At 52.2% G+C, this 19,582-nt stretch overlaps 1 protein-coding gene across 4 annotated transcripts; it reads right to left on the reverse strand.

Moving 5' to 3' along the window:
* Positions 1 to 18,700, reverse strand: LOC128845484 (C-X-C chemokine receptor type 2-like). Of its 4 annotated transcripts, none has more exons than XM_054044239.1 (2): positions 18,638 to 18,700; positions 1 to 2,151 (listed from the first exon to the last, which is right to left on the reverse strand). In XM_054044239.1, the coding sequence occupies exon 2, from the start codon at positions 2,128 to 2,130 to the stop codon at positions 1,060 to 1,062; it is 1,071 nt and encodes a 356-aa protein (XP_053900214.1). In that variant the 5' UTR covers positions 2,131 to 2,151; positions 18,638 to 18,700; the 3' UTR covers positions 1 to 1,059. The 4 variants fall into 4 exon arrangements, with proteins under 4 accessions (XP_053900214.1, XP_053900212.1, XP_053900213.1 ...); XM_054044237.1 differs by lacking the exon at positions 18,638 to 18,700 and adding an exon at positions 18,186 to 18,629; XM_054044238.1 differs by lacking the exon at positions 18,638 to 18,700 and adding an exon at positions 18,473 to 18,512.
* Positions 18,701 to 19,582: the final 882 nt, after the last annotated feature.

The following is a 19,582-nucleotide window of genomic DNA, read 5'->3' on the forward strand; positions in this document are numbered from 1 at the left end:
TTCACCACTAAAATTGAAAGTAAACCTTATTGAAACCGCATGGAACTTTTGTCACAACTGTATTTTAAAAACAACTTTCCTGCCTTGTTCTAATTTATCCAAAAGGTCATAACTGTACACAAATGTAAAGACACTTCAACAAGTCCAATATCAAACATCTTATCTAGCTAGCTGCGGTTTCACTACAGTACCTATCATGGTAACATATCAGCATAGCTATCTAAGCCCGTCCAACTAGCAATCCTTGTCTACTCAGTAAAACGATTCCATGTTCATGATACAATCAACAGATGTAAAGCTAATGTTCAAACACCCCCTAATCCTTCCTCATGAAGCGCTCTCCTTCCTATTAAACCAGCATCTCTTAGTGTCTTAACGTACGACCGCAAATCCAATGTCGGGGTGACCACAGCTATGCAGGCACGGTTTGGTAAATTACATTTTTCAATTCTGCACCTAAAAAATATATATATAGAACAATACTCGGTTCTCCATGTGAAATATGTAAAATGAACGTAAAAGGCTGATGGAGCTGCAAGGGCAGAGTTAAGGACAATATTCCTGCTAGCACAATATATCTCCAGTCTTAGTTTATAGCCACTAACCTCCACCCCGCACTCTGACTCTCCGTTCCACACGCCTTTGCAGGAAGGGAAGTTTTTCTGATGTCGTTCCTAAAGCCCACTGTGCGAGGGGACTGGGAACTCGGGATGCCGCGGGGAGAAATGCAGCCTTGGATTGTCTGGAGTTGTTAATTATTTTTTTAATGGGCATGACCCAAACAATCTGATTCTCTTGTAGGGAGGGGTTGAAGGATCTTCATAGCATTATCCCGGGAAGAGGTGGCTGCTTTTTGCTGCTGTGTTCTGCATAATTGTAATCTGCATAATGATCTCTGCTGGGTAAAAGAGTTTGGACGGTGTTGGTTGGCTTGGTAAACTGAGGCTATAGTGCTAGCAGAATCTGCGTGGTCCTGATCACCGTGAGAAGCTGAGGCCGGCCGTTGACACTAGCAGTGGTGGGACGCTATCCCCGGTGAGTGGAGGAGTCGCGTGGCCGTCACAGGGTGGTGGAGGTGTTGCCAGAGGTGGAGGCAAAGGAGGACCCCCGTCCGTAGCGGGAGACGAACTCTTTGCTGACGAAGCCGTGGTAGACCAGGATTTTAAGGAAGCTGTTTCGGAACTTCTGCCCAATGAAGGCATAGATGAGCGGGTTGATGCAGCTGTGCGTGAAGCCCAGAATCTGGGTGACAGACAGGGCTGCGTCGATCTGGTTCCGCCGGTGGCAGGTCTCAGCGATGGCACGGGTCCTCATCATGGTGTCTACCACCAGTGTGATGTTGTAGGGCAGCCAGCAGACCAAGAAGACCAGCACCACGGCCAAGATGACCTTCATGGCCTTCTGCTTCTGGCTGCTCTTGGTCTGGAAGAGGGTCTTCACCGTGACTCCATAGCAGAAGAGCATGATCAGCAAGGGGAGGATGAAACCAAAGGTCTGGGGCAAGATCCTCAGCAGCACCCGCCACTTGGCCGTGTTCTCCTCCCCAATCCGCTCGTAGCAGACCATGCTGCTGTGCGGCGGCCAGAAGGCCTCGCGGAAGAGGAGGATGGGCAGGGAGAGCGCGATGGAGAAAACCCAGATGCCCAAGCAGACAAATTTAACCCAGTGCCTCTTCTCGGTGGCTGCCCGGGTGGCATAGACGATGGCGAGGAACCGGTCGACACTAATGCAGGCCAGCAAGAGGATCCCGCTGTAGAAGTTGACCTCCTGCAGGACCGAGATGGCTTTGCACATGAAGGTGCCGAAGATCCACTCGTGGGCTCGGTAGATGGCCCAGATAGGCAAGGTGAGGGCGAAGAGGAGGTCTGCGATGGCCAGGTTCAGGAGATACACGTCGGTCACCGAGCGGTTCTGCCGGTTGTAGCTGATGACCAGCACCACCAGGGAGTTACCCACCAGGCTGAGCAGACACACCAGGCAGTAAACCACCGCCACCACGTACTTGTTAATGTTCAGGTTGTCAGGCTTGCACGGGGCGGCCGCGGCGCTGGGGTTGATGGTGTTGTAGTCGGTGTAATTGTAGCCTTTGAAGAGATCAGACAAATCGCCTTCGAACGTCCAGTCACCCATGCTGGGGGAATCGCTCTGGGCCTGTTCGGGTGATAAGGGGGGTGGGGGTGGGAGAGAGAGAACACAACTCAGCAAGTCATCGAAAGCAGGATGTTCCCCGTGTCCTGAACCAGCAGCGAGGGGGCTGCACACCCAGGCCGGCTGCTCTTGTGGTTAGATGTTCCCTTACAGCTCGAGAGAGCCGCGTTCAGCTCCTGGGTCTGCCACAGACCCTTGTGCAAATCGTCTGGCTTGTAACTGGAGGTCGTGGGTCAGGAGCAGTGGAAGGTCCCTAAAGGTGGGAGAGGCCACTGGTGCCCAAACTGTGGCCCCACCCTCCGTGCTGCCACTTCCCCTGAGGCCCCACCCCTGATCCGCCCCATCCACCAAGGCCCTACCCTGGCACCACCTTTCCCCCCAAGACCCCACCCCCCCGCTCGCTCCTCTCTGTCCCCTCCCCTCTGTTGCTTGCCCTTACGGACAGTAAAAAATGGGAGGGCATAGTGCTCCCACTTTTTAAAAGTGGGGGAGCCATGGCCCCCTGCCCCCGCCCTCCCCCGGTTCTGGTGCCCCCTGTCATGGGTTCACGTCTCTGTCCCATAGACATGTTTGTGAGGTTCAGCCCATAAGCATCTGGAAGGCACCCAGTAGGAGTTACACACCTAACTATCTCTGACGAGCTGGGTCTCGGAAACAACAGTGACTGCGGCGGTATAAGCAGTAGTCAAGGTGTGCGCACCCGGATGCTTTACACCGTGAATGCCGTAGTGCACCTTGACTACTGCGTGCCGTTCTGGTCGTCCCAGCTCAAAATGGCTTTGTTAGAATTGGAAAAGAAACCGAGAATGGCAACAAAAATGATTAGGGGGATGGAACAGCTGCCATATGAGGAGAGATTAATAAGACTGGGACTTTCCAGCTTGGAAAGGAGACGACTAAGGGGGGATACGGTAGAGTTCCATGAAACCATGACTGCTGTGGAGAAAAAGAACAGGGAAGTGTTATTTACGGCTTCACATTGTGTCGAAGTGGGACTGTTCTTAATGTTTCCTCTGAATACTGGGTGGGTGCCTCACATACCTAACAAAAGAACCAGGGGACACCCAATGAAATGAATAGGCAGCAGGTTTAAAACAAACAAACAGGAAGCATTTCTTCACACAACGCACAGTCAACCTGTGGAGCTCATTGCCAAGGGATGTTGTGAAGGCCAAAATGATAATAGGGTTCAAAAAAGAACCTCGTTCACGGAGAATAGGTCCACCAATGGCTAATAGCCCAGAGGGTCAGGGAGCAACCCCATATTGTAGGTGTCCCAAAGCCTCTGACTGTCAGAAGCTGGGAGTGGACAACGGGATGGATCACTCGATGATTAACTGTTCTGGTCATTCTCTGAAGCACCTGGCATTGGCCACTGTCGGAAGACAGGATACTGGCCCATTGGGCTGACCCCGTATGGACGTTCTTACGTTCTAAATAAACAGATGGATGGATGCAAGTTTCTGGTCTTTCCAACCCTTACGGAAAAAGCCCTGTATAGAATTTAATCAGGAACAGATCAACGGGGTTCTAAAGAAATGACTTTAAACCTACACAATGGACTAGAGAATGAGATCCTTGTCTTTCATTTATTTTGTAAATCATCTGGCTGTAAAATTCTGGAGCAGATGTATCGTTTTCACTATTCAGTGCTATAGGATGGTTAAAACAGAACCTGTGCTCATGTTACATTGATTTCTATCGGCTGCAGATCTGGCTCAATGTTTGAATTCCCCATAGACTTGTTAAAACAACCGAATAGATTTGCTAAAGCAAATTGACACGGCGACCGGGGAGTTCTGCTGAATTGCACCAGCAGGGAATTTGGCCCATAACTTTTTCCACGTTAAGGACGAGTTCTAACTGTTGCAGAGATGCTCCAGCTATAAACCAAGGAGGGAAAGGACGGATGGTCCAACAGTGAGAGTGCCACAGACTTTGGGCATGACCTTGGGCAACTCACGTTGCAGATCAGTTTCTGGCTGTGAAACGGGGATCACCATACTTTCCGACCTCCCAGGGGAGCTGTGAGGAGAAAGCCATTAAAGCTCGCGAAGTGCTCAGACACTGTGGTGAGGGGGGTGGGGGGACAGATAAGTACCTAAGACAGAGACAAAATAACTAGGATCTTACCTGCTAGAAAGGGGAATCTTTAAAGAAAGCTCCTCAAAGCAAGCCGCGTTCTCATTGCAGTTGTTCTTACACATACATAGAGATAAAGATAAAAAACCCAGAGTCCTTTCTTCCAGGCAGTGGGGCCAGTAAAAGAAGTCCCCTAAAACTTATATTCTCTTTTCCTCTTTAAGGAAAAGTTAGAACTGTTTGGGGTTTACCATGTAAAATTTAAGCCCATGCAATGGATTTAAATTGCAGTAAGGGAGGTTTAGGTTGGACATTAGGAAAAACTTCCTAACTGTCAGGGTGGTGAAGCACTGGAATAAATTGCCTAGGGAGGTTGTGGAATCTCCATCACTGGAGATTGTTAAGAGCAGGTTGGACAAACACCTGTCAGGGATGGTCTAAATAATACTTAGTCCTGCCTTGAGTGCAGGGGACTGGCCTAGATGACCTCTCGGGGTCTCTTCCGGTCCTACAAATCTATGTGGCTAGACAGGGGAGGGGCCACAGAGTTCCAGCACTAGGCTGTGGGACATTCAGATGGGTGCCACTGATATTAGTGCTTTGAGTCTTCTTAGCTAAAAGGGGCTGCTACTGTGATGATTTAAAAAATGATCTCATAGAGACAGATATTGATAAGCTGGTAGGAGCGCCAAAGGGCTTGGGGAGGAATGCCAAGTTGTGTGCTTTTAAATAAATATTTTGGGCACCGATAAGCAACCTTTTAACAAAGAAGTCCTTTCTCCCGAGTGTGCACTGGACATTGGAGTTAAAGAGACCTTAACATAAAGAAAGTTGCAAACAGGCTGAGTAGAAATCCTGCCCCTCTTGGTGGGTGCAGCTTTCGGTCTTTTATACCCTGTGATGTCATCATGTCACTAGCTCACCCGACAGCCACAGACACACAGGGTAGAAAAAACCTGAGTTTCTAACTTTAAAAAACAAGCAAACCACCACCTTTTCCAACAATCTTTTAGGCCTTCCTGATACATGATAAAAAACCCCAAAAGAACGCACGTCTCGTTTCTCCCTCTTTCCTGGATCTCTTTACGATTCTGGGGTACATAACACAACCCCCATCCCCCCATATCAGCTCCATGCAGAAGAACATGATTTGGCAATTTTCCCTCCAGACCCTTTCTCCTGCCACGTGAAAACCCCTCCCTCCCTATAAAAGTCAATGAAATCCATTGCAAACCCTTTCTCTCTCTCATCAGTAAGTGCTAAGATCACCTCGTGCCCATCTCAGTGCCCCACATCCTGCGAGGTGTCCCATTGTTCGCTGCAGGGGGGGGGGGGATTGGATTCATTTGTTTTTTTCTCCTAAGGCAAATAAGCGCATACTGATATTGGACCCAATCTTCAGCGGGTGTGAATTGGGGTCGCTCCTGGGGGGATAATGGAGATATGTTGATTTAGTCAAGCTGAGGGTCTGGCCTGTTAAATGCACTGACCCAGGCTGTGACCCCCCCATGTTGTGCCTCGAGGCCCCGCCCTCCCTCTCTACTTGAAGCCAATGGGGCCAGCCGGGTGGGGGGGTCAGGCCAGCGGGTTGATCCGGCGTTGGGGCCAGCCTGGCACTCGGGGCGCAGCAGCTCGGCCCAGTGCTGGGGATGGCCTGGCGCTCGGGGGAGCTGGCTGGGGCACGCAGGCTGGGTCTCCACCGGCCACAGGGGGTGGGAGGGCATTTGGGGCTCTGGTGAGTGGGGGGACTGGGTCTCGGGGGGGGTGGACTAGCCTCCCCAAAGGGGGGGGTGGTCCACTTGCTGCCCACGCTAGTGAACCTATCAGAGTAACTCACTCTGCCTGGACTTTAGCCAACACCACTTAGAAAAAAACATGCATCAAATTACCCAGCCTGACCTCAAGATATTTTTTCCAAGTGGGCACCTGCTACAGGTGGATTTCCTGATCCAGAATCACGTCTGGATTGACCCCGGAAAAGGAGGTTGGTGAGCCTGGCCTTCTGCTGAAATACAACATTCTCCGGGGGCAGAAAAGGGCCCAGCTCCGTCTAACACAGCCTTTCGCTAGGTCCATGGCCACTGCACTCCGGGTGTGGCCATCTGTTAAAATCCGCTGTGGACATCTGACTGGTTGAATAAGGGGGAAACGGCTGTTGAGATGGTCTAGGGATACTTAATCCAGCGTGGGAGGGTGGGCCAGACAACCTCTTGAGGTCCCTACTCCCTACATTGCTATGATTCGGTGATCTAAGTGGGAACACAAATATAAATTATTTGCCATCTCCTGCAGGCATGAAATCAAGAAAAGCCACCCACGGGCGGCTACATTTTCAAGAAAACCTGCCCCTGAGCTGCACAGGGGACATCGAGCCGCGGAGCAGAGCATGCAGCCCTTGCTCGGCAAACGGAGGCGAAACTGCCCATTGTAAAGTACTCGGGTCCCTCCCGACGGATCGCACCATCCACCCTGAGTAGCGTGTTCTCAGAGTCACCGAACATGAGTCATACCCTTCGTTGTGGGGCTGCTCCGGTAAATATCTTCAGTGGAAACATTGCAGCAATACAGGGAAATCAATGACAACAACTCAGGCGTGTTACCTCCGGTGAGCAATTGTGTGTAACAGGAAACGGGAACCTTTCTCAACCTGCCCTCAGACACAGGCCCCGTTCTCTGCACTGTCTGCACTCACCCCAGGATGGAATTTGGCTTTATTAGCACAGAAAACAAGAGGGAGAGAAAATAAACACCAGCTCAAACGAGGGCTGCTTCTTTCGGTTCCTCCCTCAGGGCTGCTCAGCCCACACCCTAGGTTCTCTCTACTCTAGCTCCCTGTCTCACTGACTCGGCAGAACCCACTTAGCCTTTCCCCCCAGCCGGATCAATACTTGCCAACCGAGTGTGATGTGCCAGGCAAACATGCTGTCTTGCTACAAGCAACCCTGCGGTCTGTGTGGGCTCGATCCTCAGCTTCTGTAAACCACCATAGCTCCAAGGAGGCCAATTCACAGCAGCAGGGGGTCCAGCCCTACTTTTTAACCCTTTGTGGGAACCAGACCTATAAACCCCGTGCAAGTGTAAAAGCCAGAGATGGGCTGAGACAGCCTGTACCAAACTGGACCCAGATCCAAACTTTTTTAAAGTGTGGGGGTGTTTGGATTGGGGCAAGGGGCTGGTGTGCCCAACTGCCGAGCTGGTCATGCTGATTCTGTGGATGATGGAAACCCCCAGAGACTCCAGCTGAGACTGCAGCCGGTTGTGCCAGGGGCTGCACGGACCCCCACTTAAGTGCCCCTCCCCCGGGCTGAGCACCACCCACTCAGCAAGGAAAACTGCTCCACCTCTTCCCCTTTAGACTGTTCTCAATGGAAAATGGGCTTTTCCTGAAAATGGGGGTGTGTGAGAAACTTTTCATTTTCCCCCACAAAACCCAGAACTGGACCCTCCCCCCACTTCTCTTTCTTTTTCCTTTTTGCCCCTTAATAAAGGGGAATATAAACCAAACCCCACCCCTTTGGTCTGCCATCGCTTTGGGGTGGGGGCTCTGGTAACAGCTACAGTTCCTGTCCATTTACAGCCCTAGACAAATATTAATGATAAAGGGCAATTGCCCCGGCATGTTCTCATGTGACAGCTACCATCAAGCGGAGTGCCCCAGGGGTCGGTCCTGGGGCCGGTTTTGTTCAATATCTTCATTAATGATCTGGAGGATGGCGTGGACTGCACCCTCAGCAAGTCTGCAGATGACACTAAACTGGGAGGAGTGGTAGATATGCTGGAGGGTAGGGATAGGATACAGAGGGACCTAGACAAATTAGAGGATTGGGCCAAAAGAAACCTGATGAGGTTTAACCAGGACAAGTGCAGAGTCCTGCCCTTAGGACAGAAGAATCCCATTCACTGTTACAGGCTGGGAACCAACTGGCTAAGCAGACGTTCTGCAGAAAGGACGTAGGAGTTACAGTGGACGAGGAGCTGGATATGAGTCAATAGTGTGCCCTTGTTGCCAGGACGGCTAACAGCATTTTGGGCTGTATAAGCAAGAGCATTGCCAGCAGATCGAGGGACGTGATCGTTCCCCTCTATTCGGCATTGGTGAGGCCTCATCTGGAGTACTGTGTCCAGTTTTGGGCCCCACACTACAAGAAGGATGTGGAAAAATTGGAAAGAGTCCAGCGGAGGGCAACAAAAATGATTAGGGGGCTGGGACACCTGGCTTACGAGGAGAGGCTGAGGGAACTGGGATTATTTAGTCCGCAGAAGAGAAGAATGAGGGGGGATTTGATAGCTGCTTTCAACTACCTGAAAGGGGGTTCCAAAGAGGATGGATCTAGACTGTTCTCCTTCCCCTCAGCACAATTTGCAAAAGCAGCGCCTTTGCAAAAGCGGCCGGAGAAGGCGGGGGGGGGGGGGGGGGGGCAGGCTGGCTGTGGCCCGGCAGCCACGGCCGGAGGAGCGAGGGAGGGGGGCGCAGGCTGGTGGCAGGCTGGCAGCCGCGGCCGGAGAAGGGGGGGCGCGGTGCGGCCGGAGGAGCTAGCCAAGGGGGGCGGGGGAGCGGCCGGAGGAGGAGCCGGGGGGCGTGGCCAGAGGAGGAGCCAAGGGGGGCACCTTTTTTAGGTTTGCTCCCCCTCCTCTTAAAAGCTGGCTACGCCACTGGGAACAATCAGTTGCACACATACAGAATGGGCAATGGCTGTCTAGGAAGGAGTACTGCGGAAAAGGATCTGGGGGTCATAGTGAACCATGAGCTAAATATGAGTCAACAGTGTCACACTGTTGCAAAAAAAGTGAACATCATTCTGGGCTGTATTAGCAGGAGTTTTCTAAGAAAGAAAGGAGAAGTAATTCTTCTACTTTACTCCATACTGATAAGACCTCAACTGGAGTATTGTGTCCAGTTCTGGGCGCCACATTTCAGGAAAGATGTGGACAAATTGGAGAAAGTCCAGAGGAGAGCAACAGAAATGAGTAAAGGTCTAGAAAGGTGGTTTTCAACCTGTGGTCCGCGGACCCGCAGACTATAGCTAAGATTTCCAAAGGGGTCACTCCTCTATTCGAAATTGTTTAGGGGTCTGCAAATGAAAAAAGGTTGAAAACCGCTGATCTAGAAAACACGGCCTGTGAGGAACGATTGGAAAAAAACTGGGTTTGTTTAGCCTGGAGAAGAGAAGACTGAGAGGGGACATGATACCAGTTTTCAAGTACATAAAAGCTTATTAGAAAGAGAAGGAGAAAAATTGTTCTCGTTAACCTCTGAGGACAGGACAAGAAGCAATGGGCTTAAATTGCAGCAAGGGAGGTTTAGGTTGGACATTAGGAAAAACTTCCTAATTGTCAGGGTGGTGAAGCACTGGAATAAACTGCCTAGGGAGGTTGTGGAATCTCCGTCATTGGAGATTTTTAAAAGCAGTTTGGACAAACACCTGTCAGGGATGGTCTAGAAAGATAACACTTAGTCCTGCCTTGAGTGCTGGAACCGGACTAGATGACCTCCTGAGGTCCCTTGCAGTCCTACACCTCTGTGATTCTCTGAGTCTATGCCCGCAGATGCGTCAAGAGTCGATTGCACCTGCACAACAGGTGGGATTCTGAGGGCAGCCGGGTCCACTTGTAGACACAGTCGTTCATTTCCCTTGTGCACAACTGCTAGTGTGCACGGGCAGGGCTGTAGGGCTGGTCCCCTGGGTACCACTTTGGACCTACGGGCCTAGCGGTCTGTGCTGCATCCTGGATCTTGGAAAGGAGAGGAGGAATGGGTGACAACGGAGGTTCCCCCTGCATTAGCTATCGCCAGGGCCGACTCCAGGATTTTTGCCGCCCCAAGCGGCGAAGAGGAAAAACAAAACAAAAAAAAGCCACAATCGGCGGCACTTCGACGGATGCTCTACCGCCGCCGCTTCGTTCTTCGGCGGCAATTCGGCGTCCGGTCCTTCCCTCCCAGAGGGACTGAGGAACCCGCCACCGAAGCCCCGGATGTGCCACCCCTTTCCATGGGCTGCCCCAAGCGCCAGCTTGCTGTGCTGGTGCCTGGAGCCGGCCCTGGTTATAGCCCTGGGAATGGCTCAGCGGCACCACTGAGCCATGGATGATCCGGTTTCTCCAGCTCTTCTGCGGCCCAATGTGGCACGGTCCTGCCCTGGGGTCCCACTGGGATAGGAGTTGGAAGCCCAGAAGGCACCACTCTGACTATCTACCCTGAGTTCCTGCATAGCCCAAGCCAGAGACCCTCCCCCAAGGTTTCCTGCATCCAGCCCAGACTTTCTATCTGAGCTTGTGAGCGGATCTTTCTGCAAGACATCCACGCTTGATGTAAAGACTCCAAGTGTTGGAAAATCCACCCTGTCCCTAGGCGGGTTGGTCCCGTGGCTAATTACTGTGAAGGAGGAGGGAGTTATAGGTATTATTCTTGTAAGTGTCCTACGCGCCTCAGTTTGCCTATGACCCTGCCTGACTGCAGCGAGGTAAACCCAAGGAGGCTCTTAGGGGAGAGTAGGGAATGAAGCAATGACAGAGATAAGGCTCCTTCAGGGAGCCATGTGGAGGAGCTGTGTCCCACTGTGACGCGGGTCCAAGACCAGGTTTTTTGCAGTGCGGACGCAGCTTAAGCCTCGGTTGCCTGACTCATGTCTGGAGAGGCCGCCAATGCTATCCCACAATCCCCTGGGCCTGTGTTTCCCGGCCCTTCCACCTCACAATTACCCCCTCAATTCCTTGGCACCTGTTCAAACACTTCCGCCTGGCGTTTAATCCTCTCCCACTCGAGAACCGGACCCAGCCATTCCCGCACCAGGAGCGCTGCCTTGTGGCTGATGGTGTGGGAGCCGGCTCTACCCAGCCCCTCTGTGGGAAGCATCGCCCCAGACAACCTGATCATTGCTAAGAGAATGAAAAGCCCCCAGGCCTCTGCCCTGCTGTGGGGAGAACACAGCGACCCAGAGAATGAAGAGGAGGGAGAGCTCCCTCTTGGCCAGGCTTCAGGTGGGGCTACCTGCAGCGAGGGGACCGCCCCCCATCCCAAGGGCCGGGGAGGGGAAGACGCCTCTCGCCCAAAATAAAAACGAGAACTTGTTTCTGCTGATGCTAGCGATTGTAGAGACTTGGTCTTTTTTCAGCCCTCCCTGCATCTTCCTGTTTCCTTGTGTGATGGCAACGGGCATCGCTAGGCAGCTGGTCCCCTGCAGTGCGGCCGGGGGCATGCAAGGGGTGCCGGCGCCACCCCCACGGGGGCAGGGACAGGAGCCACCATCACAGCGAGCGGGTGCACATGTCGTAGTAGGATTTTATGTTTGTGTTGGGGTCCACTAGGCATAGCTACCAGGTAACTCGGGAGAGCGGAAGGCCAAAAGTGCCGATGAAGCTCTTTTGCTCTGGGTCTGTGAACCACAGTGACTCCATCTTGGGAACTCTCACCTACTTCTATGCTAACGGCTTACAGGCTCTGAAGCAGGCTGAAGCAGAAATGTAATGTCAGCTTTTTAGCAGATGGCTGCAGTTTCACTCACACTAGCAGAAATAATAGAGATAAGAAGCGGGGTAGTTAGTTTGCAGGCATCTAATCCAAGGTCGCAAAGACTGGGAAAGTTTTCTCACAAGCTTATGTAGAGTTTATTGTAACAGTTGTCTGGAAGGGAGGAGTAAGGGGGAACAGCCAGACAAAGAGATGTATGCAAACAGTTTAGAGTATAAGAGGTAAAATTTGTTTGTATTTGTGGCACTGGATTTGAGACACGCTGGTCTCCTAGTGCCATTTCAGAGCTCTGAAATAAACTTGGCTTGCTTTCTCCCCTCGGTGTCTTTATTGGTGCCAAGCGCACCGGGCAACGAACCCCTGTTTGCCATCTCGGGGCCCAGTTCTGGGCAGGCAACATTTGTATTTTGTATCATTTAAAATAAAAAATAAAGCAAGAACAATGTAGCATGTATTAACTGTATTGGTGTATAATTTGATTAGATTTTGCGAGCTATTTTTTTGAATAGCACAAAGGAAGGGCCTAATGGGCCATGTGGCAAAGATGTGTTAGTTGGCATTTGTGTCTGGGCTGATTTTAAGGCAGTAACAGACGTTTTAAGGCTATTTTGTTGTAGGTTTCACATTTTAAAATAAGTAAAAGAGCACCGGGATTGTTTTCTTGTGCAGTGCAACTTTTTTTTTAAACTTTTTTTTTTTTGTTTAAAACGTTTGGTGTAAATTCATTTTGTTTTGTGTGTGAATGAGGAATGTAAAGAGAGAAGTGTACAGGCCATCGCTGAATTAAATGTTTGAGGAAGGAATCGGAGACAGATGCAGGGGCGCCAGGAAGCTGCAACGCGCCCCTATTGAAATGTTAAAGGAGGGCAAATTGACAACTTGAAAAATAAGACAGGCACTTATTAATGGGGCCAAAATAGCTGATGTTTCAATTCTTTGCAGAAAAGAACATCCCAGAACCGGAGCACGAGGCGCTGCTTAACCACCACCATTTTAATCCATAAAAACTAAGACGCCAGTGTAAGGTTTAGCTTGACCTGTTTCTGGGAACCTTCAGTGCCCAGATAATTACAGGTTTCAGAGTAGCAGCCGTGTTAGTCTGTATCCGCAAGAAGAACAGGAGTACTTGTGGCACCTTAGAGACTAACGAATTTATTAGAGCATAAGCTTTCGTGGACTACAGCCCACTTCTTCGGATGCATATAGAATGGAACATATATTGAGGAGATATATATACACACATACAGAGAGCATGAACAGGTGGGAGTTGTCTTACCAACTCTGAGAGGCCAATTAATTAAGAGAAAAACAAAACAAAAAACTTTTGAAGTGCAAACTAGACACAATCAACTCCGGTTTGAATAAGGACTGGGAATGGCTGAGCCATTACAAACATTGACTCTATCTCCCCTTGTAAGTATTCTCACACTTCTTATCACACTGTCTGTACTGGGCTAGCTTGATTATCACTTCAAAAGTTTTTTTTTTTTTTCCTCTTAATTAATTGGCCTCTCAGAGTTGGTAAGACAACTCCCACCTGTTTATGCTCTCTGTATGTGTGTATATATATCTCCTCAATATATGTTCCATTCTATATGCATCCGAAGAAGCAGGCTGTAGTCCACGAAAGCTTATGCTCTAATAAATTTGTTAGTCTCTAAGGTGCCACAAGTACTCCTGTTCTTTTTTTTGCAGATAATTACAGCAATCGTGGAAAAAAAATGTAGTCCTCCTTATAAGCCAATATTTAAGGAATAATTCACTCCCCCACCAACCAGTCATGAATTCCTACCAGTGATCCAGTGATCCTCATGGAATGGTATGATAAAAATACCAGCCACCTCTTAAAACCCTTAGGAAATACCAATCTGTATGCCTGGGAAGGGGAAGTGGGACTTAAGGTTCACCTATAAACACCACAGGAATACCAAACCACTGGGAAATAGGCGTTAAAATAAAGGGGCCCTATGGGGATACCACCTGGAGTTCCAGCTATCCACAATTACCATATCAGAAAAATAAGCCTGTTAAGACAGGAACAACACTACCAGTTATTGTGGGATACTGTCCAATACCCCGTAGTGAACTGACCCTGTCGTTCCCGGACACGTGCACCAGAACCTGGACCAAAGAATATGCATTCGAAAGAGGTTCCCCAATTAAAATAAAGACACCAGAATTGTTTGTGACTCAGAGTCATCCAGTAAAAGTCTTGTTAAATCCACTATTAGTACAAATAAAAATTGGTATAAATTGGACTCACCAACAATCTGTAAAAACAAAAATATATAAAGAAAGCCCGCTCCCAAAATTGATCATGGATCCTTTTGGCTACCCCGGGTTATAGGTCAATAAGCTAAAAAAAAAAAAAATATTAAATACCCAAGGATGTACAAAATAAAGCCCTCAGAAATGGGTGTGCTTGTCCCTACCTGTCACTACAGAACCGTGCAGCAAGGACACATCATTGGGAATATGTGTATAGAACAAACTAAGAAAGTCTCAGAGGGGTAGCCGTGTTAGTCTGGATCTGTAAAAGCAGCAGAGTCCTGTGGCACCTTATAGACTAACAGACGTATAGGAGTATGAGCTTTTGTGGGTGAATGCCCACTTCGTCAGACGCATGTAGTGGAAATTTCCAGAGGCAAACTAAAAAAGGTAACTCAGTTTTTACAACAAACACAGAGGGATGTAGGGCACTGTGTCATTCAAATATTACATGCCAATAAAAACATGCTAAAAATTGCTAAGTCTAAAAAAACCCTGACAGCCCATCATTGGTACGACGTTTTTACAGGCTGGTCCCCGACCTCTAAGGGCATTGTCTATTATGTTTCACCCATTACTAGTTGTATTAATATTGTCCTGTGTTTGCTTGCTAGGAATGTGTTGTACGTGCTGTTAAATAAAAAAAAAAGTTTGTTAATTTACAACCACAAGCTTAAATTGTCTCTCAGTATATTGCTATCAAATAATTGTATCAAATATGACCCACTCAAGAATTGTTCTTAAGGGATCAAAAGGGGGACATGTAGTAGTAGGATTTTATGTTTGTATTTTGTATCATTTAAAATAAAGAATAATGAAATAAGAATGTAGCGTGTATTAAATGTACTGTTGTATAATTTGATCATATCCTGCCAGCCACCCGTTTTGAACAGCAGAAAGGAATGGCCTAATGGGCCATTGGTAAAGATGCATCAGTCAGAATCTGTGTCTGGGCTGATTTCAAGGCAGTAACAGCTGTTTTAAGGTCACTACTTTGTTGTCGGTTTAGCATTTTAACATAAGTAAAAGAATGCCAGGATTGCTTTCTTGTGCATTCCTGTTTAAAATGTTCTGTGTAAATTAACTCTGTTGTGTGTGAATGAGGAATCTAGGTATAAAGAGAGAAGTGTAAAGGCCATTGTTGAACCAGATGTCCGAGGAAGGAACCAGAGACAGGGCGCCACGAGGCTGCAACATGTCGCCCCTCAGCAGGACCCATTCCTGGGAGGCCTGCTCCAACCTGACCACAAACCATGGCGAAAATACCCCAGAGATTTAATCACTGACAACTGAACACGCCCGCTCTCGAGTTCTCCATGGCCTTGTGTCAGTGCTGCACCCACATCTGTGGCTAGTACAGGGGTCCCCAAACTGTGGGCCGCGCCCCCTAGCATGAGGGGGGTAGCAGGGCCCGGGCCAGCCCCCACAGGGGTTATGAAGGGAGCGCCAGCCAGCCCCACTCCAGCCCCACGCCGGCTGCGGCCCTGGCTCTGCTCCCAGCCCCAGCTCTCGGCCCCCAGCCCCCGCTCCTGGCCGCGGCTCGGCCCCCGGTCCCCACTCTCAGCCACTGCTCCCTGCTCCGCTCCCGGCCCCCAGCAGCAGCTCCTGGCCTCCTGACTCTGCTCCTGGCCGAGGCGGGGCTGGGGGGGAGTTTGGGTACCGCTGGTCGTTGTGAAACAGGGCTGAGCGGAGATGGGGCAGGCACACAGGACTTGCTGCACGGAGGCGGGGGGGGGGGGGGATTTCACCTGTCCTGAAGCTGTTCAGCCTGACTAGCCAGCAGACACAGGGTGAGATTAAACTCCAGCTCTCCCCTAGACACAGTAGCTACGTCCACACGGCAATAAACCCCACCGCACCCAGTCTCAGCCCGGCTCAGCTGACTTGGGCTGATGGCGCTCACGCCACCGGGCTAAAAACCGCAGTGGAGATATCTGGGCTCGGGCTGGAGCCGCCTTCTGAGATCCCGCGAGGGGGGAAGGGTCTCAGAGCCTGGGCTCCAGCCCGAGCCCACACGTCTACACTGCAATTTTACAGCCCGGGCCAGCCACAGCCAGGGGGCGGGTCTTTCACCTCAGCGTTGAGGTACCTGTGTGAAGTCCCTTCCGCCCTGCTCCTCCCAGGTGCTGAGATTTCAGGCCAGGCTCCCCCTGAAATCAGTGGAAGTTGGAGCCTAGGTACCCTGGCGGCGCTAGGCCTCAGTTTCTCTTTGGGGCTGAGAGTGGCTGGTCCTGCAGGACTCTTGTGAAACGCAGCAGCGATCCCTCTGCTCCCCAGCCTCTCTGGCTCAGCTCCCCGTGTGTCCACGTGAGATCATGGCACCGCCTCCCACGCAGGGGAAGAGGAAGAGAAATGCACGGGAGTGGGAGGTGAGCAATAGTGCGGTGATAGGACAGTGTCCTTCAGCAGGAGGAAACTGCAGCCTGATGTAAGATCTCAGCTCTAGTTAACCCATTAGGGCGAATACGGCCCACCGCAGCTCTGGGAAATAAGCCCTTTGCCTTCGCTAAGGTGCTGGCTGGTTCCCGAGCCAGGCTGGGGAGCTGGGGCTGGCGGGACGCCTGCTGGGCGAGCTCCAGTTTAATCCCCAGCGTTGGCCAGTCACGCAGGAAGCCCTGACTGTCTGTACCAGGGAAGGCAGCCGTGGGAGCCCCTGTACAGGGAGGGGTCATCCGTAGGCGTGGCAGGGGGTGGGGACTGAGCGCCCAGGGGATTGGAGAGACTTGGGGGGGTTCCTAGCTCCACAGGAGACCTTGGTGCTATGTGACGGGACGGGGGGCGTCCATCAGAGGCAGGGGAGCCGCCCGGGACGGTTTGTGGGCTGGGGAGGCACCGTGGGGGTGAGGTGCAGGGAGTGAAAGGAGCCAGAGGGGAGGGAAAATACTGTGCCCCTAGAATACCCCGGGGGCGGTTACTGAGCTCACACCAGAGCCCGATCCTGGACCGCAGCCCAAGGGGGCCCAGCTCCGCGCTGGGGCCTGTGCGGGGAAGCCTCCCCCAAGGCCACAGAGCAGAGGATTTGCTCTTTCGTATTCCTGCTGCACCAGCACCCTGCAGTCCCCGTTGGGCCCCCGGCGCTGGGCACTCTGAGGACGCAGAGCCTTTCCTGAGGGGCTCCTAGCTAAGAGCGGCTTCGCCCCCACGGCCCTGAGCACCGGGCATGAGGAGCCCCCCAGGACAAATACGGGGCAGGCCGGAAGGGGGCTCCCCTGCCTGGGCTCCCTAAAACCAGCTTCCCTCATTTCCCAGCCCAGAACCACACGGTTTCACTGGGTCGGGGCAGCGGAGGAGGCTGGGCCCAGATTTCACTTTATGCATGAAATGGACGTGTAACTGTCTGAAGACCAGTGTTAATCCTGCAACACCCCCGGCCCCGCATGCACAGGGCTCCCCACCACACCAGGGCAGGGTCTCTGTGCAGGATGGGTCCTCGGCCACGTCCGCACACAGCTGAGCTGACTGGCTCGTGTAAACACCTCATCTGGCGCTGTCCATTTCCCACCCCCCAAGACGGACGGACACTGGGGCACGTTCTTAAACACAGGCCATTGGGGGGGGGGGATCCCCAAGGGAATAACCACAGCCGCTCGGAACGGAGTCCCTGGGGGAAAAGAACAGCAGCTCATGTTGAAAAGGCTGAAGCCAGGTGGTATGATATTCTCCCCCAGGAAGGAGATTTCCTGGGGGGACACAGAGAGCCCTGGGGCGGCAAGCCCGGCCGGGGGTGAGATTCTCCTGGTGCACAGGGCCAGCGTGAGATTACCCGTCACTGACGTCCCACATAGGTACAGGGCTGAAGACAGAAGCCGAGAGGGGAACACAGGAGTCGATGGCTCCAAAAGTGCCCTGTTCTGCTTTCCCTGAGGCTCGGCTAGTGGCCCATGTCGGAGACAGTCCTGGGCTAGATGGACCGTTGGCCTGCCCCAGTCTGGCAGCTCTGATGTTCATTGCACCCTGCATGTGACTGGCCCATGGGACGCGTTTGCTGCAGGACACGAATCCAGCAGCCACAAAACAGAACCTGACAAGGCCTCTTCCTAAAACGCAGGGGCACAATCACAGAGCTTCAAGGGGATGGTTCGTTTCCCTCCCCTCCCAGCAAAATCCTGGCTATAAATGTTTTGGGTACAGTGCCCCGTGCAAAGGGGCCTCACCTGGAATCTTTATAATAACCCCCCGCCTTCCCCATCTGTAAGGAAAGACAAGAGCATCGCCTTACCTTCTGTCAGCTGCCACCTTCACCGCGTCCTGCCCAGACCTCCTCCCCGGCAGCCGCTTTATACCGAGTCAGGAGGAACTGGCCTTGCAACACCCCAAATGAAAAGCAAAGACAGAGGCTGCGATTTATACCTCCCGGGCTGCAAGGCAAAGAGGCCCGGGGATAGAGCAGTCACCACAAAAGCAGAAGTTGTGACAGCCGCTGTAATGCCTCCACACCTGGGCTGTTCCTCGCTAACCCAGGGGGAGCCGGCGGGGTGCTGGCCGAGGGCGTGTCCAGCCTCCCACCTTATCTCCTCGGGAGCCGGCGGGGTGCTGGCCGAGGGCGTGTCCGGCCTCCCACCTTATCTCCTCGGGAGCCGGCGGGGTGCTGGCCGAGGGCGTGTCCGGCCTCCCACCTTATCTCCTCGGGAGCCGGCGGGGTGCTGGCCGAGGGCGTGTCCGGCCTCCCACCTTATCTCCTCAGCAGCGGAGGTCCACCCGAGTGGGACGGGCCAGGGAAGAACAGGGACGGACCAACCTCTCCAGCTCTGCACACGGCCAGACGGAAGCAGAACCAGATCCCAGGGCTGGAGGCTGGAGCCCGACAAACCCAGACGGGGAAGGAGGCGCACATCGTTAACCCGGAGGGTAATTCATCACTGGAACAGCTCACCTGGAGCCTTGCCAGCCAGCCTGGCTGCTTTTCTAAGAGAACCGCCCCAGCTCCCCCAGAGCGAGGTTCTCTGCCCTCTGCCCTGCCCTGCTGGCCTTCGACCTATCAACCTGGTCGGCCGGTGGGCCCCGAACCAAAAACCCAGAATGGCAGGTCCCCGGCCACCATACTTAGCTCTTAGGTGGTGCCTTTCATCAGCAGGTCTCAAAGTGCTTTGCACAGGAGGTCAGTATCACCATCCTCAGGTTACAGCTGGGGAAACTGAGGCACGGGATGGCAAAGTGACTTGGTCACCCAGCAAATGAGTGACAGAGCCCAGAACAGAACCCAAGTTGTTCACAGCCTAAGCCAGGGCTCTGTCCACTAGGCCACACTGCCCCCTCGTTCGTGGCTAGGGAGGAAATAGCAGATGTTGGCACAGCCCCTGTCCTGTGTTGTATCCGGTGGCCAGAAGAAGTGAGAATCAAACATGCGTTTCTAGGTGGTCGGTTACAGGCCAGGCTGCAGCCACCCCAGGGGTGTAGCAATCAGGGTGGAGGAGGGGAGTCTGATGAAATGGGATGAATCCGGCTGACCAGAGCCCAGGCACTTGCAGGAAAATGGAAGCCAGGAAATCAGTGACACCCTCCCTGGGACGGCCCGTCCCGTCCCGTTCAGCGCCCTGATGCTATTTCACAACACGACCCCGGGCAGCCGCGGAGGGGTCGTGCTGTGGGTGGGCGTGTGCTGGGGTCGTTTGAAGG

The sequence above is a fragment of the Malaclemys terrapin genome, chromosome 11 (genome assembly GCF_027887155.1).
Source record: "Malaclemys terrapin pileata isolate rMalTer1 chromosome 11, rMalTer1.hap1, whole genome shotgun sequence".
Lineage (NCBI taxonomy): Eukaryota > Metazoa > Chordata > Testudines > Emydidae > Malaclemys > Malaclemys terrapin.